Genomic DNA, 16101 nt, shown 5'->3' with positions numbered 1-16101 from the left:
GAAGCTCCAGGCTGGAGTTGAAAACATTTGAAGAACAATTGCAGGATTCGGGTTTGGCCAATCTAAAGAAAAGAAGGACTAGGGAGGACATGATAGCAGTCTTCCAGTATTTGAGGGGCTGCCACGAAGAGGAGGGGTTCAACTTATTATTTAGAATAAGAGAGTTGGAAGGGACCTTGGAGGTCTTCTAGTCCAACCCCCTGTTTAGGCAGGAAACCCTACACCACTTCAGACGAAGGGTTGTCCAACATCTTAAAAACGTCCAGTGGAATAAAAAAAAGTATTCTGCAAAGCACCTGAGGGCAGGACAAGAAGCAACGGGTGGAAACTAAGCAAGGAGGGAAGCAACCTGGAACTAAGGAGAAATTTCCTGACAGTGAGGACAATTAACCAGTGGAACCGCTTGCCACCAGAAGTGGCACGGGCTTCATCACTGGAGGTTTTTAAGAAAAGATCGGACAGCCACTTGTCTGAAATGGAGTAGCAGGCTTTCCTTTTGGTACTCTCCATGGCAAAGATACCGTAGTGAGTTGTCATTCCCTTCTCCAGTGGATCACGTTTTTTCACCAAAGCAGCCGGCGTGAGCTTAAATGGACTCCAGAGGACAGGAAGGCCTGGAGGAACCTTCTCCACGGGGTTTGCAACTAACAACAACAGGTTCTCAAGCATGGGGCTAGACTAGAAGACCTCCAGGATCCCTTCCAGCTCTGTTCTATAGTCTACTGTAGACACGTGTGACAAAAAACAGTGACCATCAAGACAGTTTAAAGTCCTCCTTTATTATGGAGAAACGTGGACGAAATTCTCAAACTGCCCAAATCGTAAGGCAAAGACTCTCTTCAGGGGAAGGACACTTCGGAAGAGTTGCAAAAGTTGTGCAGAAAAGCCACCCATGGTGGAAAGGACCAAGGCCTTGTGTGGAGTGTGGGGAGACATGCCTGGCGTGCAAGATTATCTTCAGAAGTGTGGGGATTGCAAGCTACCCTCGTCGTTTGGCTGTTGTGCAACATTGCAAGGGGATTGCAAGCGACGCCAATTTCTCCTTGAAGCATCAAAGCAGGCTGGGAAAAGTCGGTGTGGTCCAGTTCCTAAGTTTCTCTTCTCAGCTGTGTGAACTATAAAAGTTGAGGGAGCGGAGGAAGAGCCTGTCAGCCTGATGGACTTTGGTCTATCATATCAAACACGGGAATCTAAAATCACTGACTGGGTACGCCGAGTTCAGCTTAGTTTAGCAAATACCAGACGATACTAATAAAAAGTTTCCCGTGCGAACAGCTGTGGATGCAAAATTATAAATTAACCATGTCGTCCTCATACGAAGAGAACTTACATAAAATGTTTCATCCTTGGCATCTAGCACCAGCAAGACTGGCCAAAATTTACCCAAATTTGAGCCCCAGATGCTGGAAATGTAAACACGATCACGGTTCATATTTCCACATGTGGTGGAGTTGTCCAGAAGCAAGGAAATAATTGTAGTAAAATAAGAATTTGGTTGCAAGAAATAACAGGCCTTCAAATCCAATTTAAAGCGGAGATGTTTTTGTTAGGGATAATTAGAGGAACCGTTTGGAAAGGAAATCGATTCTGTCATAATTCACATACCCTCCGAAAACATGATAATTAAAAAAATAATGGATTGCATGGAAATGGTCAAATTAACTTTTGAACTGCAAGATAAAGAAGATAAAGAATATTATACAGTATGGGATAAATGGTATCAGTGGTTAGAGAATAGGAATAACGAATGAAAGTAGAATGTTTACATATGTAAATATTAGGTTACAGGAATTATAAATGTAAAGAAGAAATCGGTAAATGTAAAACGAATGGAAAGTATGTAAGAGGGTAAACAAAATGGGATATACTGATGTCTTAGGAATGGGAAGAATGGAGGTTGAATTTGGCTTTTTATGTTTGGTAAAAAGTTTAATTAAAATGACTTATTCGAAAAGAAATGCATGTTCCTTGAGCAAAATCTGCAATTTATTCCAAGCCAATGCACAGCGCATAAACTATAGCTGGAGTGTTTCCTCGCTCCAAAACCTCTCTTGGTTGTTTCAAATATATTTCATTCGATTGATTGGTTTATTTATTGATATAGTAGAGCTGGGCCTTCCTTAGCAACGTGTGCTTCATCCTCAGATGTATTTTTATTAAGAGTGAGGCTGTATTTGCACAACCTGTTGCATTTTTATTAACTTCAGACTTGGTTCGTTTGCTGGGCGCTTGGAGCGCTGTGCAAATGGAGCTCACTGGTTGTTTTAATGAAATATATTGTGCAAACACCTGAATTAGATTAATTCACTAGCTGAGTTTAAATAATGTCTCCCAAGCTGAGACCAAAGTCAGGAATGAATTAACAAATTAATTTGTTCTAACAAGAAACTAAAGAAGCACACATTAGGTTTAGCTTTCAAATGGGCTGATAGAAGGATATGCCTACGGTGGGACTAGAACTCACAATCTCCTGGTGATTGGCCCAAAGTCACCCAGCGGGCTTTCTAGTCCTAAGGCAGGACTAGAACTCACAATCCTCTGAAATTCATTGTCTCAGGCCAACCCATTACTAGTTGGTTTAAAGATTGATGACCTCCAAGGTCCCTTCTGACTCTGAAAAGTTAACTATATTTGGCCCTCTCTAACAAAATAGCAATAGCAATAGCAGTGGACTTATATACCGCTTCATAGGCCTATCAGCCCTCTCTAAGCGGTTTACAGAGAGTCAGCATATTGCCCCCAACAATCTGGGTCCTCATTTTACCCACCTCGGAAGGATGGAAGGCTGAGTCAACCCTGAGCCGGTGAGATTTGAACCGCTGAACTGCTGATCTAGCAGTAGCCTGCAGTGCTGCATTTAACCACTGCACCACCTTGGCTCTTATGAATGAAATTCAGTGTAGAGAAAAGTAAACTCCTACACTTAGGCAAGAAAAACCAAAATTACACATATAGAGACGGGGTGAAACCAGGCTTAATAGCAGTGACTGGGAGAGGCATCTTGGAGTCTTAGTGGACAACCAGCTAAATAGGAGCCAGCAGCCAAAAAAGCCAATGCAATTCTAAACTGCATTAACAGAGGGATACAATTAAGATCAAGGGAGGTGCTACTACTACTCTATAAAGCCTTAGTAAGGCCACACTTGGAATACTGGATCCAGTTTTGGTCACCACACTATAAAAAAGGTTGAAACTAGTGCAGAGAAGAGCAACCAGGATGATGAGGGGACTGGAGGCTCAAACAGACAATGGACGGTTGCAGGAACTGGGCCTGGCTAGTCTAGGGAAGAGAAGGACCAGGGGAGACAGGAGAGCATCTTCCAATATTTGAGGGGCTGCCACAGAGAGGAGTTAGGGGAGGTCAAGCTATTTTCCAAAGCACCCGAAGGCCAGAGAAGGAATAATGGATGGAAACTGACCAAGGAGAGATTCAACCTAGAACTAAGGATAATTTTCCTGACAGGGAGAACAATCCACCCATGGAAAAGAAGTTGCCTTCAGAAGTTGTGGGAGCTTCATCCCTGGAAGCTTTCAAGAAGAGACTGGACTGGGAATGGGAAAAGGAGGGAAGAGAAGGGAGGGGAAGAGGAGGGAAGAGAAGGGAAGGGAAGTCGGTGTCCCTCCCATCCACTCACCCAGAAATCTGCATCTCTGTTTTGACTCTCATAACATTTTAATTAACTCTACAAAGGAAACCAAAAACTGGGTTTATTGTGTTTGCTCAAAACCAGATTGCAGCTGTTTCTGCCTTGGGAAGGCCCAGGTTGTGACTTTGACCTGGGTGGATCCTTCCCTTAACTGCTCCACAGTTCACGGCAGGCAGCGACATAAAAACAAGTTCTGTTTTTAATTCCTCTGCAAGGACACGGAACTCAGGAGAGCCATTTCCTGAACTGTCCTCACCACTTACAATCCTTTGTGAGTGGAACCCAGCAAAGGCATTTGAGAAAAACCCCAGCAATAGAAAGAGCACTTAGACTTACACACCGCTTCTTCAGCCCTCTCTAAGCGGTTGACAGAGTCAGCCTCTTGCCCCCAACAATCTGAGTCCTCATTTTACCCACCTTGGAAGGACGGAAGGCTGAGTCAACCTTGGGTCCTGGTGAGATTTGAACTGCCAAATTGCAGGCAGCCAGCAGTCAGCAGAAGTAGCCTGCAGTACTGCACTCTAACCCACTGCACCAAGAAGTCCCAATGTGGAGCCATTTGCATCCATCTACTAGATGATTTGCAGGTGGACTGTCCCAGAAAGTGGAGGTTTCATTTACAGATTAACAGATTTGGAAAGGGGTCATGTAGGTCATCTAGTCCAACCCCCTGCCCAAGCAAGAGACCCTACACCATTTCTAACAGAGGTCAGTCCAGTCTCTTATTGAAAGCCTCCAAGGTTGAAGCTCCCACAACTTCCGAAGGCAACTTCTGTTCCATGGGTTGATTGTCAGGAAATTCCTCCTTATTTCCAGGTTGAATCTCTCCTTGGTCAGTTTCCATCCATTCTTCCTTCTCTGGTCTTTGGGTGCTTTGGAAAATAGCTTGACCCCCTTCCTCCTCTCTGGGGCAGCCCCTCAAATATTGGAAGATGCTCTCCTGTCTCCCCTGGTCCTTCTCTTCCCTAGACTAGCCAGGCCCAGTTCCTGCAACCGTTCTTCATATGTTTTAGCCTCCAGTCCCCTCATCATCCTGGTTGCTCTTCTCTGCACTCTTTCTAGAGTCTCATATTTAGCTTGGCTAACGTTCACAAAAGTCCAATCAACACACTTGAAGCTTTTGTGTCCAAAACTGTCCTGGCAGGTAGCCTGGCCTGGCTCTTCAGCTATGGGTACAGTGTTGTGTAAATGCCCACAGCATCCTCAACACACACATCCCTACTGCATGTTGCCCCACCTTGCCACAAAGAAGAGCAGGTCAAGCTATTCTCCCAACCAGTTGAAAGTGAGGACAATTAATCAGTGAAACAGAAGTTGCCTCCAGAAGTTGTGAATGCTCCAACACTGGAAGTTTTTAAGAAGATGCTGGATAACCATTTGTCTGAAGTAGTGTAAGGTTTCCTGCTTAAATAGGGTGTTGGACTAGAAGACCTCCAAGGTCCCTTCCTACTCTGTTATTCTATTCTATTCCTATTCCTATTCCTATTCCTATTCCTATTCCATTCTATTCCATTCTATTTCTATTCCATTCTATTTCTATTTCTATTTCTATTTCTATTTCTATTTCTATTTCTATTTCTATTCCTATTCCTATTCTATTCTATTCCATTCTATTTCTATTCCATTCTATTTCTATTTCTATTCCATTCCATTCCAGATATCTGGGAGAAGAGGAGGCCATAACTCACTGCAGGAGAAAACAATCCTTCAAGCTTCTTGCATGCTTAAGAAACTGAAGCTGAGTTCCAATTCTAACACCTGTCCCCAGTTGCACAGTTTTGTTAAAGCCCCTTTGGAATTACGATCATGGGATTTGGCTCCGGTCCGAAGCAGCCTTCCTCACCATCCAGAAGTTGCTACTCCTCCAGCCGCAGCAGAGTCCGCTTTTTCCGCGCCCAAGATGCTAGAGAAGGCGGTACCCTCCTTTGCTCCACTTTGAGGATGGTGGGGGAGATCGGAGGGGCGGAGAGGCAGGACCTCCAGCGCCCCTTCCTCCGAGGCCTTGTGAGAGGAGAACAGCTGGTAGGAGGCGATGGAGGACAGCCTGCGGAAGGTGTCCTTCATCGCTTCTTGGAACTCCCGCCGGATGAGACAGTAGAGGATGGGGTTGAGGCAGCTGTTGGCGTGAGCCAAGCAAGTGGTCAGCGGGAAGGCATAAGTGTGGAGGTAGTGGAAGGTGTGATCCATGGGCAGAGCCCCAACTTTCACCAGAACGCCCCAGAGAGTGACCACGTGGTTAGGGAACCAGCAGACGAAGAAGCAGCCGACCATTAGGCGGACAGTGGAGGCAACTTGTTTATGCCGCTTTGGGCTGCGGCTGGGAACGTGGTGACTTTTGAGGAACCAGAGGAGCCGGAGGTAGGACGTCAAAATGACCACCAAGGGGATGACGAAGGCGAAAACCACCCTCTGGAGCTGGTAGATCCCCAAGTGATACAGGCTGGGGAATTGGAAGAGGCAGAGTTCCACCCCAGCAACGCGTATCACCCCGGCGTAGACGGCTGTCGGCACAGTGGCTCCCACCGCCACGGCCCAAAGGCCGGCCGTGATGCACTTGGTCGCTCGGGGCGTCATCCTGAACCCTCCCTTCACTGCAGAGACTACTGAACAATAGCGGCTGACCGCCATGGCGGTGAGCAAGAAGACATTGGCGTAGATGCTGAGGAGGGTCAGGGAAGGGACGGCTTTGCACATGGCGTGGCCGAAGGGCCACTGGAAATCCAGCGCCACCTCCGTGGCCCAGAAAGGCAGCATCAGGGAGAACTGGAAGTCGGCGGCGGCGAGGCCAAAGACCATGATGTTGATGGCGGCCGCGGACGTCTCCTTCTGGATCCAGATCAGGTACATCACCAGGCTGTTTCCCAAGAGGCCCACCGCGCACACCAACAGGTAGACGGTGGTGATGGAGATCCGTAGGCCGAACGAAACCTCCAGCGAGACCAAGGGGACATCATTGTTGAACAAGTCCAATGTCCCCATCGGGGTGCCGTTTGTGACGCTGGCATTGCATGCGGGATCCTGAAGCCTGCTCATCTTGGGAGCCGAAACGGATTCCTTGAAAGGTGTTTTATCACAGCCCCTCTGATCATTGCACAGCGGACGCTGGGATGAAGCTGCAGTATTTTTTCAAGAAAGTATCTGTTCAGATCCTCCAGAGGAGACGCTCCCTGGAGCTGCCCGCCTGCCTCGCTCGCAAGCAAATCGGAGGTGTGAGCACAAGGAGAGCAACAGCCCTTAGACTTATATCCCGCTTCCCTGTGCTTCACAGCCCTCTCTAAGCGGTTTACAGAGTCAGCCTCTTGCCCCCAACCTGAGCAGAGTGGCGTGTTCTTCGCAAGCCCCAGCCTCCGGGACCTCGCGAAAGGCCCGCAGGAGACCCTGCTCGCTGACGGGCGGATGGGAGCCGGTCCGTTTGCGAAGGCTGGAAAAGAGCTTGTGGCCTCGGTGGCAAAGGTGGGAGGGCAGGAAGCAATCCAGCTTCTCTCTAGGAAGGAAGGAAGGGAAAACAAAAATGAAAGAAGAACAGAAATCCTCCTCGGCCAGTGGTTCCCAGTCCTTGCTCCCCCTCCCTGCTTTCAGAAGAGAACAGAATTGATAGAGGTAGTCCTCGGCTTAGGACCATAGCTGAGCCCAACATGTCTGTTGTTAAGTCAGACATTGGTTTAATTAATTTTGCCCCATTTTATGATCTTTCTTGCCTCCGTTGTTGAGTGAATCACTGCAGTTGTTAGCAACAGCACTTAGACTTATATCCCGCTTCACGGTGCTTTCTAGCCCTCTCTAAGTGGTTTACAGAGTCAGCCTATTGTCCCCAACAATCTGGGTCCTCATTTTACCCAGCTCGGAAGGACGGAAGGCTGAGTCAACCTTGAGCCTGGTGGGATTCGAACTGCCAAACTGCTGGCAGCCGGTAATCCCGGGGAAGGAAGGAAGGAAAGAAGGAATGGGAAAGGAAGGAAGGAAGGAAGGAAGGAAGGAAGGAAGGAAGGAAGGAAGGAAGGAAAATAGCAATATGACTTATATACTGCTTCACAGTGCTTTGCAGCCCTCTCTAAGGAGAGAGGGAGGGAGGGAGAGAAGAAGGAAGGAAGGATGGAAGGAATGGGAGAGGAAGGAAGGAAAGAATGGGAGAGGAAGGAAGGATGGAAGGAAAGGGAGAGGGAGGAAGGAATGGGAGAGGAAGGAAGGAAGGAATGGGAGAGGAAGGAAGGAAGGAAGGAAGGAAGGAAGGAAGGAAGGAAGGAAGGAAGGAAGGAAGGAAGGAAGGAAGGAATGGGAGAGGAAGGAAGGAAGGAAAATAGCAATAACAGACATATACTGCTTCACAGTGCTTTGCAGTCCTCTCTAAGAAAAGAGGGAGGGAGGGAGGGAGGAAGAGATGGAGGAAGGAAGGAAGGAAGGAAGGAAGGGGAGAGGAAAGAAGGGAGGAAAATAGCAATAACAGACTTATATACTGCTTCACAGTACTTTCCAGCCCTCTCTAAGCGGTTTACAGAGTCAGCCTCTTTCCCCCAACAATCTGGCTCCTCATTTTACCCACCTCGGAAGGACGGAAGGACGAGTCAACCTTCGACCTGGTGAGATTCGATCTGCCAAACTGCTGGCAGCCGGTAATCAGCAGAAGTAGCCTGCAGTACTGCGCTCTAACCCCTGCGCCACCGCAGCTGAAGGGTGCTGCTTCCAGGCCTCCAGCCGTCTCTTCCTTTTCACCCTTTTGATTAAAAAAAAAACAGCCCAAGAAACTCCAGCTTTTAGCTTTCCTTTCCGTATCCAAATCCTCGCTGGAGCCGAAGCTGAGGACTTGCTGGGAAACGAGAAAGAGACGCTCGATCTGAGTCCGGGACTCGCTCGCCACACCTCCCTTGAGACCAAGGACAACCTTTCTGCCAGGTGGGCAGGGCAAAGGAGCCGCCTGCCCTCGCCTGGCACGCCCGTGGCACTCCCCTTATCTCCGGCTGCACACGCAAGGCGTTTATGGAGCGAGCTTCGGGGTGCTCACCTAGAGCAAATATTTTCTAGGCGAGTTGATGCTGGCGACAGGTTGGTGCCCAACCTGTTGTTATGACCTATGGCGGCGAAACACAAAACACTAACCTCACAATCGATACCAAAAGACAAAAGAATATGCACACTCGGATCCCAAGACAAGATAGAAAGACCTCCATGTGGATTAGACCAGTGTTTCTCAACCTTGGCAACTTGAAGATGTCCGGACTTCAACTCCCAGAATCCCCCAGCCAGCGAATGCTGGCTGGGGGATTCTGGGAGTTGAAGTCCGGACATCTTCAAGTTGCCAAGGTTGAGAAACACTGGATTAGACCAGGGATCACCCACCTTTCGGACCTCAGGGACCACTAAATTCGTAATTTTAAATCCCGCGGGCCACTAATACGACCTGCGTAATGACCGGCTGGGTGGGCGTGGCCAACTTGATGTTTCTCAAGTTATTCAAAGCCCCCAAAGGCCAGAGAAGGAAGAATGGATGGAAACTGACCAAGGAGAGATTCAACCTGGAATTAAGGAGGAATTTTCTGACTGTGAGAACCATCAACCCATGGAACAGAAGTTTCCTTCGGAAGTTGTGGGAGCCTCATCCCTGGAGGCTCCCCTCAGTCAGAAATGGCATAGTGTCTCCTGCTTGGGTGGGGGGTTGGACTAGATGACCTCCAAGTTCCCTTCCAACTCTATTAATCTGAATCTAAGATGCTCAAAGGCCTGAAGACTAAAACCTATGATGGACGGTTGCAGGAACTGGGCCTGGCTAGTCAAGGGAAGAGAAGGACCAGGGGAGACAGGAGAGCATCTTTCAATATTTGAGGGGCTGCCCCAGAGAGGAGTTAGGGGGTCAAGCTATTCTCCAAAGCACCTGAAGGCCAGAGAAGGAAGAATGGATGGAAACTGACCAAGGAGAGATTCAACCTAGAAATGAGGAGGAATTTTCTGACAGGGAGAACAATCCACCCATGGAACAAAAGTTGCCTTCGGAAGTTGTGGGAGCTTCATCCCTGGTGGCTGCCCTCAGTCAGAAATGGCATAGTGTCTCCTGCTTGGGTGGGGGGTTGGACAAGATGACCTACAAGGTCCCTTCCAACTCTGTTATTCTATTATACAGAAGTTGTGGGAGCTTCATCCCTGGAGGCTTCCAAGAAGAGACTGGACTGCCATCTGTCAGAAATGGTGTAGGGTCTCCTGCTTGGGCGGTGGGTTGGACTAGATGACCTCCAAGGTCCCTTCCAACTCTGTTAATCTGTAAGAAACCAGATGCTGCCTTTAATCCAACAACGTCCATATTCTAGCCCCACTTCTTATCTTGAATTTCCAATGTTTTTTTTTCTTTTCGTTCATGTTCATTCCACGTGAATCATATACAATTTACTTTCCAGCAATGCTTTAATTTTCTCAATCTTAGCTGCTTAGGATTGTAACCAATTTTAAAAATAAAAGTCCCAATTTTTAATTAGATGGAATATACTGGGCTGCTTCTTCCTTTAGCGTGTTGAATAGCACCCTCTAGTGGCTAAAGAGAATATGGTAAAGGTAAAGGTTCCCCTTGCACACAGCTGCTAATCGTTCCCGACTCTAGGGGGCAGTGCTCATCTCCGTTTCAAAGCTCAAGAGCCAGTGCTGTCCGAAGATGTCTCCGTGGTCATATGGCCGGCATGACTCAATGCCAAAGGCGCACGGAATGCTGTTCCCTCCCCACCAAAGGTGGTTCCTATTTTCCTACTTGCATTTTTTACCTGCTTTCGAACTGTAGGTTGGCAGAAGCTGGGACAAGTCACGGGAGTTCACTCCATTACACTGAGCTAGGGATTCAAACTGCCAAACTGCCAACCTTTCTGATCGACAAGCTCAGTGTCTTAGCCCCTGAGCCACCATGTTCCTGTAAAGAGAATAACTGAATCATAAAACATAATTTATCCACTATCCAGTCAGAGCTGAAGAAGCTACTTGGATGAGAAGTGAAATGTCTTTTTTTTAAAAAACACCAGAAAATCCCTCTCTTGCCTCTTGAACTAAAAGCACCTTTGGGATAGCACTGATGATGTTATCTAGTTGGGTAATGAAACGTCTGCAAGAAAAGAAGCAAGCTCAGAGAACACCAAGGATCCTGATGGAGACCCTCCACCTCCCAGCTGGTCACTCACCAAGCAATGGCAAAAAAAACCCTCAATTTTGTGACCCTCTTGTAAATGCCACCCGTTTGCAGGGCATATGGGTCAATTTCTTGGATTCTCTTTCCATCTGGAGAATTCTTCAGGCTCCAGAAACCCACCTGGGCCCTGAAAACATAGCTGGGCCTCCCAGATGCATCATACAGCAGCAGCGTTTCCAGAAGTTTGGAAAAGAACCAAATTGCTTCCCCGTTCAGCATCTGGCAGCTGTTGCAGTTCCAACCAAGGATGCTTCAGAGAACTCCTGAAAGTGAGAACGATTAACCAGTGCAATGGCTTCCCTCCAGAGGTTGTGGGTGCTCCATTACTGGAGGTTTTCAAGGAGGGGTTGAACAGTCATTTGTCTGGAATGGTATAGGGTCTCCTGATTGAGCAGGAGGATGGATTAGATGACCTCCAGGGTCCTTCCCAACTCTGTTATTCTGTTGGGATGCAGGGATTGGAGACTAAAACATATGAAGAAATGGGCATGGTTAGTCTAGGGAAGAGAAGGACCAGGGGAGACAGGAGAGCATCGTCCAATATCTGTGAGGCTGCCACAGAGAGGAGGAAGGGGGGTCAAGCTATTCTCCAAAGCACCTTTGAGGGCCAGAGAAGGAAGAATGAATGGAATCGGACCAAGGAGAGATTCAACCTGGAAATAAGGAGCAATTTCCTGACAGGGAGAAGAATCAACCCATGGAACAGAAGTTGCCTTCGGAAGTTGTGGGAGCTTCATCCCTGGAAGCTTTTAAGAAGAGACTGGACTGGCATCTGTGTCAGAAATGGTGGAGGGTCTCCTGCTTGGGCGGGTGATTGGACTAGATGACCTACAATAGCAATAGCAGTTCGACTTATATACCGCTTCATAGAGCTTTCAGCCCTCTCTAAGCGGTTTACAGAGTCAGCATATTGCCCCCAACAACAATCCGGGTCCTCATTTTACCCACCTCGGAAGGATGGAAGGCTGAGTCAACCCTGAGCCGGTGAGATTTGAACAGCCGAACTGCAGAACTGCAGTCAGCTGAAGTAGCCTGCAGTGCTGCACTTAACCACTGTGCCACCTCGGCTCTTAAAACAAGGTCCCTTCCAACTCTGTTAATCTGAATCTAACTAAGATGGTCAAAGGCCTGGAGGCCAAAACCTATGATGGACGGTTGCAGGAACTGGGCCTGGCTAGTCTAGGGAAGAGAAGGACCAGGGGAGACAGGAGAGCATCTTCCAATATTTGAGGGGCTGCCCCAGAGAGGAGTTAGGGGGTCAAGCTATTCTCCAAAGCCCCCGAAGGCCAGACAAGGAAGAATGGATGGAAACTGACCAAGGAGAGATTCAACCTGGAAACAAGGAGGAATTTCCTGACCGTGAGAACAATCAACCCATGGGACAGAAGTTGCCTTCGGAGGTTGTGGGAGCTTCATCCCTGGAGGCTTTCAAGAAGAGACTGGACTGCCCTCTGTCAGAAATGGTGCAGGGTCTTCTGCTTGGGCGGCGGGGGGTTGGACTAGATGGCCTCGAAGGTCCCTTCCAACTCTGTTCATCTGTTAAACTCTGATGGCCTCTCTTCCTCGAAGGTGGGACTGTCATGGGTCAAAAAGGACCACATGATGTCAACGGTCCCACTCCGTCACCTAGCAGAGAAGGACTCCTGGCCGTTTGTTTTTGCCAAGAGTACGGAAGCTTAAATGGTTGCAGAAGAAGCAAAGCTGAATCTGGGCTTTTCCCGTGCAAACAACACAAAGGGAAGGTCCCTTTCCCCTCCCGGCCATCCCCAGTTATCTGCAAATGTCCAATCAGGGGTTTGTATATTGTTTAGGAAACAGGGGCTCCGTTCCCAGTTCTGCATATCATGGTTTAACTTGGCTGTCCAGAACTTCTCACAAGGCTCAGCTGGGCTTCCATCCCCCTCCTCCTTCCGGAGACTCCAGTCTTCCCCTCCCCAGTTGCTAATGTCAGGCTGTCAGCTGATGACGCTTGGATAGGAGAGATGAAGCCATGACAGATGGAAGAGCAAAAGCCCATGGAAGACCTCGATTTCCCCCAGCTGGACAAAGCAGAGTCTTTCTAGTGAGAGGCTTTAGAATATAAAATATAAAATAACAGAGTTGGAAGGGACCTTGGAGGTCTTCTAGTCCAACCCCCTGCTTAGGCAGGAAACCCTACACCACTTCAGACAAAGGGTTATCCAACATCTTCTTTAAAACTTCCAGTGTTGCAGCATTCACAACTTCTGGAGGCAAATTGTTCCACGGGTTAATTGTTCTAACTGTCAGGAAATTTCTTAGTTCTAAGTTGCTTCTCTCCTTGATTAGTTTCCACCCATTGCTTCTTGTTCTATCCTCAGCTGCTTTGGAGAATAGCTTGACTCCCTCTTCTTTATGGCAACCCCTGAGATATTGGAAGATTGCTATCCTGTCTCCCCTGGTCCTTCTTTCCCTTAAACTAGCCATGCCCAGTTCCTGCAACCGTTCTTGATATGTTTTAGCCTCCAGGCCCCTAATCCTCTTTCTTGCTCTTCTCTGCACTCCTGTTTTCTTGAAGAATCCATAGTGTCATCATGCTGTGGGTGTGAAAATAGGAAGGCTGGATGGGATTTGGACAAGAAAGGAACAGACGCCTGGACATCATGACGATAGCTTTATTAAGACTAACCGGATTAACAAAATCTTGATTCGTCTTCCCAAACAGGACAGAAAAGGGGACGGAATTGAGGAGCGAGAAAAAGGTCCCCCATGTATGTCATGGAACAATTCCAGAAACTCAGAAAAGGTGAATTTGGACTTCAACGAATCATTTCATTCATGATTTGCGAACGGCCATACATGGGGTCTTCTTTGGAAGAAACCAGGCTGCCCCCAAGAGGTCACTTGGCAGAATGATTTGCCTGCGTTGTTCTCGGCCCATGAGGTCCACCTCGGTCATCCAGATTAGAAGCAGCTCGAGGTTAGCACCTGTGTCTCCTTCAGCCAAGGACGGGACCAGACCTGAAAGTTGCAGGTCAGTTTCTGGAAGGGAACAAAAGAGAAAAACCCAGAGGGTCAGTGCTTAAAGTAGATTTGGGGTGTATCAACTCTCTTTAAATTCTTGGAAACAAATTAAATGTGCTGAAAAAAATGTTCTGAACCAGGCTTCCCCCAAAAGTGCGAGGCAGAGTCCTGGTCCCGACAAAATCCCTTTTGTTAAATGAATGTGAATTCCCCTCATTCACCGTCAGCAAAGGCCTGGTAAAGAGTCTTTCAAAGGAGTATTTATGACCACAGACCTTATCTAGCTTGGGAAGCTGACATGTAAATGTTTTCCAAATGAGGTGCTGTGCAAAGAAAGGCTGGGCACAGAATCTCTGAGATTCACGGACAGATCTTCACACTCCTGAAATGAACTAATGAATTGTTGGACCATAAGGAAGGCTGAGCATGAAGAATGGAGGCCTTTGAACTCTGGGGCTGGAGAAGACTCCTGCGAGTCCCTTGGACTGCAAGGCCATCCAACCGGTCAGTCCTAGAGGAGATCAACCCTGGCTGCTCTTTAGAAGGCCAGATCCTGAAGAGGAAACTCAAAGACTTTGGCCACCTGATGAGAAGGAAGAAGGACTCCCTGGAGAAGAGCCTCATGCTGGGAACGATGGAGGGCAAAAGAAGAAGAAGGGGACGATAGAGAAGGAGGGGGATGGATGGAGTCACCTAAGCAGTCGGCCTGAGCTTAAATGGACTCCAGAGGATGGTAGGGAACAGGTAGGCCTGGAGGAATGTTGTCCATGGGGTTGCGATGAGTCGGACACCACTTTGCAACTAACAACAACAATTGAATAGAAATCATCCATGCTAAGCATTAAAACTTGGTTTAGAGAAGTGGTTGGTAAACTGAGACGAGGCAGACTTCATCAATCCAGTTGCAAAAATATAACCAGCATTTTGGCGTCTAATCTCACCTCTCTCTGATCTTGTGGAGCCAGTTCACATTCCTGGATCTCGCTGAATGTCATTGGCCCATTGCTCTTTTCACACACGGTTTTCCCCACTTCCACCGTAAGAATGTATTTCATGCCTTCAACCACCTGGATTTAAAAAATAGGTACCACAAGAATTAGGTAATTGCAGCAAAAATAGGAAGGATACATACCTTACGAACCGTGCTTAATTTCATCAGTTGCAACCCTGGAAGGATTATATTCCCTGTTTTCCCGAAAATAAGACCTCCCCACATAATAACCCCAAGCGGGCTTTTGAACTAAAGCTAAAAATAAGCCCTCCCCAAAAATATTGCAACACAGCAGCAGCCATGAGGTGACCACACTCACCACCTCCTGCACCTCAAAAATAATAAGACCTCCCCGAAAATAAGGCCAAGTGCTTCTTTCGGGAGTCAAAAGAAAATAAGGCCCTGTCTTATTACGGTAGTTTGAGAGCAAGAAAATCAGTTCGTCAGGAAAAATTCTGTCACCAAACAGATATGTGTCCTTTCAGTTTACAACTTTCTCAAGACACATTAGAGCAGAAGTCTTCGAACTTGGCAACTTTAAGACTTGTGGACTTCAACTCCCTCCTGGTGGAAGAATCCTGGGAGTTGAAGTCCACAAATCTTAAAGTTTGGGGACCTCTGCATGAGGGTCTGTCCTTACAACACCTACCCCTAAACGTCCTCCAGCCCATTATCCCTCCATTATCCCCTCCATTGTTTCCAGAGTCCTTCCCCAAAACCAGTGCATTGATGACGTTATCTAGCTTGATAATGAGATGTCTTCAAGATAAGAATCAAGCTCGGGGCCTATCAAGGACCCCACTGACCCGCTGAGGCTGCCCACCTTCCCCGATGGCCTCCCACACACATACCTGGGCCTTTGCTTTCACAATTGTCAGCTCCTTGAAATAATTGGCCTTTTGGCTGCCCTTGTTGTATTGCTCCACGGCGAAAGCGGCGGCTTCCTTCACCCCCTCATTTGTGACGGGCACGTCAGAAACGCCCCCTACTATGCCCATTTCCTGCAGCAGCACCGAGGGCAGCAGCAGGAGGGAGCAGAGGAGGAAGAGCGGGCAAGACATCTGGGAGCGCGCCATGAGGCTGGTGAGAGAGAGAGACTGGCAAGGGCACAAGCAGAGCAAGCAGCCTACCCCGACAGTCGCACTGAACCGAATGTGGCACGGTGGGGACAGATATAGTCCAGGGAGGGCAGCGAATCCTGGGAACGTTTGCAGATCCTTATCTGCCTCTTATTTGCCCATCAAGATTTGCCCAGAGGTCAAATATGAATTATTGTCAATAATGGGGAGATAAGAGCTGCATTCACATGACCTGCTGATCCCACC

General features: G+C 48.0%; 2 protein-coding genes across 2 annotated transcripts; both read right to left on the bottom strand.

Moving 5' to 3' along the window:
• Positions 1 to 5108: 5108 nt before the first annotated feature.
• RXFP4 (relaxin family peptide/INSL5 receptor 4) lies at positions 5109 to 7037 on the bottom strand. The gene has a single exon (XM_014062786.2). The coding sequence runs from the start codon at positions 6678 to 6680 to the stop codon at positions 5487 to 5489; it is 1194 nt and encodes a 397-aa protein (XP_013918261.2). The 5' UTR covers positions 6681 to 7037; the 3' UTR covers positions 5109 to 5486.
• A 6364-nt stretch (positions 7038 to 13401) lies between these two features.
• On the bottom strand, positions 13402 to 16101 carry LOC148048768 (cystatin-like). The gene is made up of 3 exons (XM_087703730.1): positions 15628 to 16101; positions 14727 to 14852; positions 13402 to 13803 (listed from the first exon to the last, which is right to left on the bottom strand). The coding sequence occupies exons 1-3, from the start codon at positions 15850 to 15852 to the stop codon at positions 13726 to 13728; spliced, it is 429 nt and encodes a 142-aa protein (XP_087559856.1). The 5' UTR covers positions 15853 to 16101; the 3' UTR covers positions 13402 to 13725.

Source organism: Thamnophis sirtalis, unplaced genomic scaffold (assembly GCF_051295495.1).
Source record: "Thamnophis sirtalis isolate CommonGarterSnake01/CBP01778 unplaced genomic scaffold, rThaSir2_p1.2 scaffold_2, whole genome shotgun sequence".
Lineage (NCBI taxonomy): Eukaryota > Metazoa > Chordata > Lepidosauria > Squamata > Natricidae > Thamnophis > Thamnophis sirtalis.
The sequence above is the reverse complement of the archived record's forward strand: the minus strand, read 5'-3'. Positions and strand labels throughout refer to the sequence as shown.